The 6,576-nt window shown below is 52.0% G+C and overlaps 1 protein-coding gene across 2 annotated transcripts in view; it reads right to left on the reverse strand.

Moving 5' to 3' along the window:
* Positions 1-568: 568 nt before the first annotated feature.
* The window catches only part of LOC126988389 (uncharacterized), a 15,033-nt gene continuing 9,025 nt past the window's right edge, over positions 569-6,576 (reverse strand). For both annotated transcript variants that reach the window (XM_050846455.1, XM_050846454.1), the window contains 4 exons: positions 6,053-6,215; positions 4,972-5,206; positions 2,199-2,390; positions 569-1,746 (listed from right to left, as the gene is read on the reverse strand). In XM_050846455.1, coding sequence (XP_050702412.1) covers positions 1,022-1,746; positions 2,199-2,390; positions 4,972-5,206; positions 6,053-6,215 — 1,315 coding nt within the window. In that variant the 3' untranslated portion in view covers positions 569-1,021. The remainder of the gene's footprint in view (positions 1,747-2,198; positions 2,391-4,971; positions 5,207-6,052; positions 6,216-6,576) is intronic.

Raw genomic sequence — 6,576 nt, forward strand, 5'->3', positions numbered from 1 at the left:
CACACACCCCTCCCCTGTTTGTCACATATATAACATAAACATATACAAAAGGTGTGTTGGTTGGGACGTTAGCGCCGCAGGTACATTGTATAGATCTGACTGACTGACTGACTGACTGACATTTATTTATACCCGTGTACTAACTTGTTGACTGACTGATCATTCTATTCCTTCTTCAGTCAGTCAATCGGTCAGTCAGTCAGTCAGCTGTGAGGTCAGTAGCTTATGACTGACTGACTGACTGTATTTTCGGTGGGTGAGTTGATGTGGGGAAGGGAAGGGAAGGGATGGGAAGGGAAGGGAAAGGAAGGGAAGGGATGGGAAGGGGAAGGAAGGGAAGGGGAAGGGAGGGGAAGGGAAGGAAAGGGATGGGAAGGGAAGGAAAGGGATGGTAAGGGAAGGGAGGGGAAGGGAAGGGAAGGGAAAGGATGGGAAGGGAAGGAAAGGGATGGTAAGGGAATGGAAGGGAAGGAAAGGGATGGTAAGGGAAGGGAAGGGAAGGAAAGGGAATGGACACAGTAAGTAATGTTACACACCTTTCTATTTTTCTGTTTAAGTCTCTCTGACCGTTTGTGTGTGTGTGTGTGTGTGTGTGTGTGTGTGTGTGTGTGTGTGTGTGTGTGTGTGTGTTCGTTTGTCTATTGGTTTTGTATTTGTTTGGAATGCCTTTGTTTGTGTGTTTGTATGTTCGTTTTGTTTTGATTCTCCGCTACACTATATAACAAACACCTCTCTCTCTCTCTCTCTCTCTCTCTCTCTCTCTCTCTCTCTCTCTCTCTCTCTCTCTCTCTCTCTCTCTCTAATATACATAGTAGAGGTGGGTAGCTAGCTATGGAGGTACTCAGTTAGGGAGGAGAAGGAGGAGGAGGGGGGGGATATATATACACGGGGGAGGGGGGGGGAGGAGAAGGAGGAGGAGGAGGAGGAGGGGCTGAGGTTTAGTGGTTCCTATTGAGGTAAGGAGAGGGGGGTTGTCGTAGGGGGGGGAATGCCTATGCCCCCCCCGCCCCCCAGTGGTCCTCTACTCCCTGCGGTGCCCCCCCACACGGTTCCTTTTTCGAGACTTGATGCCACGCTTTCTGACGGGGCCGCGGAGGCTTGCCCTGGGGGGGGAGGGGGGCGATTGGGGGCGGCGTAAGAATTGTGGCCGGGCGGGGATGCTGGTGGAAGGGTCCTGTGGTGGTGGTGGTGGTGTGGCGGTGGTGAAGACGGGGAGGAAGTGGTGTGGCGGTGGTGGGGTTGTGGGTGGTGCTTGTGGTGGTGTTCTTTGGCTTTGGCGGAGGTGGTGGTGGTGGATTTGGTGGAGGAGTGGATAGGAGTTGGTTGGATGGGGGTTGATGCCTTCCTCCTCGTTCTCCTCCTCCTCCTCCTCCTCCTCTTCCTCCAGGAGTGGAAATTCCCGTGCGATGAGGTCCATAATCTCGACGTGGGGGGGCGCTATGTTCGCCGCCCTGCCCTCCTCCTCCACTTCCCGCTCCTTCTCCTCCTCGTGCCTCAGGTCCGCCTCGTAATCGTCCTCGTACAGCTGCGGGTCGTCCCCCTGCATGGTGGGCGTGGGCCCGTACGGCGGGAGCGGCGTGGAGTAGTTGAGGGCGGAGGGGTTGTAGGACTGGCGGGGCCGCGGGGTGGACTCGGGCAGCAGATCCGGGTCCAAGGTGTCGTCGGGGCTGCCCAGTCGTACGTTGAGGGACGGGTACTTCTGACGGTCCTGCTCAGACTGGACCTCGAAGGGCAGCGGCACGGCACCTGTGGGTTTGAGGGAGGGGTGAGTGGCGGCGGTGGAGTGAGGAAAAGGGGGGCGGGAGTGAGGCAGTACGCGGGCGGCAGCGGCAGGGTTAAGAAGGGCCGCACCAACGCTCCTGCCTCGCTCCCTGCCCATGAATCACTCGTGTGTCGTCTTCCGCTAACCTTCAGCCCCAAGAGTGAGCCTAGCCCCCAGCCCCAAGAGTGAGCCCAGCCCCCAGCCCCAAGAGTGAGCCCAGCCCCCAGCCCCAAGAGTGAGCCCAGCCCCCAGACCCAAGAGTGAGCTCATTCCCCAGTCTCAAGACAGAGCCCAGTCCCCAGCCCCAAGAGTGAGCCCAGCCCCCAGACCCAAGAGTGAGCCCAGCCCCCAGACCCAAGAGTGAGCCCAGCCCCCAGCCCCAAGAGTGAGCTCATTCCCCAGTCTCAAGACAGAGCCCAGTCCCCAACCGACTCACCGGAGACGCAGTCCATGATGACGAAGATCTTGGGCGCGTCCCAGTGCGTGTCATCCACGTCCGTGACGGAGACGAGCACGCCGTGGTTGTTCCTCTGTCGCTTCCATCGCTTGACCATCCCCGGCACGGGCAGCGTCACCCAGCCCAGGTAGTCGCTGGAGATCTGCACGCCCGCCACCAGCCTCTTGCGGTCTGCGAGGGGAGAGAGGGGAGGGTCAACGATGGGCGGGTCTAGGCGAGGGCAGGGCAGGATATGCGTGCTGGCTTGGCCAAGGAAGGGAAGGGAAGGGCGGACACGGAAAGGCTAGGAAAGGAAAGGGAAGGAAAAGGTGTCGTCAGCAAGTTTGGTCAGGGAGGGTTTCAGATCTGCTTCTAAGTGGTTGATGTACAGGATAAAGAAAATGGGTCCCAGCACTGACCCCTGCGACACTCCGCCAGGGACGGAGGCCACTCTGAGTGAGGCCTACCTGCCAAGTAACACTCATTGTGTTCTACTGGTGAGCTCGTCTCCCATCCGCGCGATCACATTGGCTTCAGCAGCCTCTGACTCTAGCTTCGTAAGGAGTCGTTCATGTGGAACCTTGTCGAAGGGATAATATGGCTGTCCCAGTTTTCATATATATATATATATATATATATATATATATATATATATATATATATATATATATATATATATATATATATATATATATATATATATATATATACCTTGCAGAAAGTCCAATAGGTTTGTTAAGCAGGAACGCTTATCTCTGAAATCGTACTGGGTATCAGAAGGCATGTTATTATCTTTTACTAAAGTAACAGATTTGCCCAACAACCTCCTCGAGGATCTTGCTTGCCACGGATGTAAAAATATTGGGACGCTCACAGAGTTCGTAGCTTGAGCAAGTCGACAGATCCTGCCAGGAGGTACTTAGCATGAGAAGGGGGCTTGCATGGAGACTTGCTCGGAGAAACCCCCGGACTTGTCGTAGGGTGGGTGAGGCAACGCACCCCACGGCGTATGCCTCCATCGATTGACTGATTGATTGATGTCAAAGTTATGGGCCTGGAGGTTAAGGCAACAGCCTAATCTCCCTTTCTGAAGATCGGCGTTAGATTCGCCATTTTCCCAGTCTTGAGGGACCTTGTTCAGCAACCTGTTGAGTGTGCTAGCTGGCTCCAGTCCTAACCGTCTCGGGCTCCCACCACAACTATTTCCCAAGGCCACAGAGAAGATTAGCCGGGTTTTCATGGGTGGTTTTGTAGCAGCCACCGCTGAAAGCCGTGTGCTCTGCTTCCCCGGTGACCCAAGAAAATGTGGCGCTGCAGCACAGACTCGTTAAGTGTATTCGTGTCAATGTTTTCGTCTCCCCTCGTCTTACGTCTCCTGTGCCGTCTATGTATTTTCATTGTCGCTGTCTCGTCTCCCTGTTGTCCGTGTTGCGTCATCAATGTTAACTTCTCTTGTTACTCTATCTTCTACTGTCTGTCCTCGTCTTCCTATTGTTAACTCATACATATTGTTTACTATATACACTCACACTCCAATGTCATTCACACCACACTACATCTTCACAAATACATATACACTCAGCCACCTCTTTTATGTGTCTTGTATATGTCAATGACCTGTGTGATTTTTGTCAATAAAGCAACCCTGACGGATATTGCCTTTCTCGATCCGTGAACCAATTAGCGCTTAGAACACTCACCACCGCCAACAGTTTCCCCGTACGTGGTGCAGAAGTCGTGAAAAACTGTCACCAGAACCACAAAACAGTGCATACAACAGTACTAGACAACTTCCACGAGAGGCTTTGCAAACAGGCGAACTGAGGCGCCGAGACGTTTAGGAACACTGGCTCTGGCGAGGGCGGGAGTGTCGGTTGTGTGAGCTCTTTCAATAACCACGGGGACAAGTGTTCGAGTCCCGCTGATGTCGTGGTCGCGTACTGAGTGAGGATAGGAAAGGCAATTGAAGGGAAGAGTAGGTAAGGGAAGTGAAGGGAAGGGCAGGGAAGGGAAGGGTAGAAAAGAGAGAGAGAGAGAGAGAGAGAGAGAGAGAGAGAGAGAGAGAGAGAGAGAGAGAGAGAGAGAGAAACATGCAAACCAGCACATACTACTACTACTATTACTACTACTACTACTACTACTACTACCACTTTTACTACTACTACTACAACTACTACTACTACTACTACTTTTACTACTACTACTACTACTACTACTACTACTACTACTACTATTATTACTACTACTACTACTACTACTACTACTGTTACCGCTCTGAAGCCCCTCCCGCTCTGAAGCCCCTCTCTCATTACGAACGACTGGTGGGTGCCAAGTCATAGATAAGATGATAAGCATTCTGTTGTCAAGGTAAAGTTGCGGATAATTTGTCAGTGATGAAAAAAAACTCCGTAAGCAGTCACTTGGGGGGCTGGTAGTGTGTGTATGTGTGTGTGTGTGTGACCTAATCTACCCCCCCCGTCACACCCTCGCCTCTTGGTCAAACTCTTGGTGTAGTAGACCTTAATACCCTACCTAACCTTACCTAGCCTAATCTTACCCAGCCTAACCTTACCCATCCTACCTTACCCAGCCTAACCTTACCTAACCATACCTAACCTAACCTCACTTAACTTACCTAGCCTAACCTTACCCAGCCTAACCATACCTAACCTTACCTGACCTAACCCGAACCAAACCTGACCAAAACCTCCGACACACACACACACACACACACACACACACACACACACACACACACACACACCCTGCTCACCTCGCCTCTTGGTCAAGCTCTTCAAGTAGTAGTGTGCCCGTATGAGGAGCGTCTTAGGGTGCTCGAGAGGGAGGGAGTTGTTCTTGTACAGGCGCAGCGTCGCGTTGATCACGTACAGGTTGTTGCCGAAGTCCGAGGAGAGGTTGAAGAAGAGGTTGAAGCGCTGCGGCCAGATCTCCGGTGACGTGTTCTTCGGGATGTCACAAGTCGGAAAGAACGTTTGGGAGGAGCACCGCTGTGGGGGGAGAAGGGAGACGTGAGGAAGGGAGGGAAGGAGGAGGAGGAGGAGGAGGAGGTGAGAGAGAGAGAGAGAGAGAGAGAGAGAAGGAAGGAAGTAAGGGAGGGTACTTTAGGTTTGCTTTGGTCAGGTTATGTTAGGTTATGTTTGGTTAGGTCAGAGAGAGAGAGAAAGGAAGGAAGGGAGGAAGGGTTACTTTAGGCTTGCTTTGATCAGGTTAGGTTAGGTTAGGTTAGGTAAGGTCAGGGAGGGAAGGAGAGAGAGAGAGAGAGAGAGAGAGAGAGAGAGGGTTACTTTAGGCTTGCTTTGATCAGGTTATGTTGTTAGGTTAGGTAAGGTAAGGTCAGGGAGAGAAGGAGATAGAGAAAGAGGAGAGAAAGGTGGGAGAGAGAGAGAGAGAGTTAGTGTAGGCTTGCTTTTGTCAGCTTATGTAAGGTTAGGTAAGGTAAGGTCAAGTCAGGGAGGGAAGGAGAGAGAGGCGGAGGGAGGAGGAAGAGAGAGAGAGACAGGAAGGGAGGAGGAGGGAGGAGGAGGAGGAGAAGGAGAGAGAATGAACCGAATTTTTCGTGTGTATATATATGTGTGTGTGCGTGTGTGTGTGTCAAAGTGGCTGGCACATACAACACACACACACACACACACACACACACACACACACACACACACACACACACACACACACACACACACACACACACACAGTCATTATCGAACCTCATTCAAAACAAACCCGAAACGTACTCTCATAGCGACACACACACACACACACACACACACACACACACACACACACACACACACACACACACACACACACACACACACACACACACACACACACACCTTGTACTTGTAGGGGCAGGGCGCGGAGCTGTTTATGTTGAGGAGAGGCGTGGACACGGTGGCCAGGGCATCAGTGTTGAGGCGGGGGAGCTCCTTGCCGAACGTGGGCCCCAGGGCAATCAGTATACGGTCCATGATGTTTAGTTTGGCCATCTCGCGAGCCCTGCAGGAAAGAGAGAGAGGGTAAGGCTGCTGTTATGGCCCTTGCTGCTGCTACTACTACTATAACTGCTACTACCCCTGCCCAAAGTCACATATTTGACAAGGCTTTCGTAGGAGTTGTGGGAGGCATTTCCAGGGGTAGTTTTGTGACCCTGGTGGTAGTGTGACCCTTCCTCTGTACCATACACCTAAAGGAACACATATTTCACAAGGCTTTCCTGGGAGTTGTGGGCATTTCCAGGGGTAGTTTTGTGACCCTAGTGGTAATGTGACCCATAGCTGGGCACGATAACAGAAAACCTTATTCCCGATAACTGATAACTGATAATGGGAAACCTTATCGGTGATAACCGATATTCGTT

Source organism: Eriocheir sinensis, chromosome 69 (genome assembly GCF_024679095.1).
Source record: "Eriocheir sinensis breed Jianghai 21 chromosome 69, ASM2467909v1, whole genome shotgun sequence".
Lineage (NCBI taxonomy): Eukaryota > Metazoa > Arthropoda > Malacostraca > Decapoda > Varunidae > Eriocheir > Eriocheir sinensis.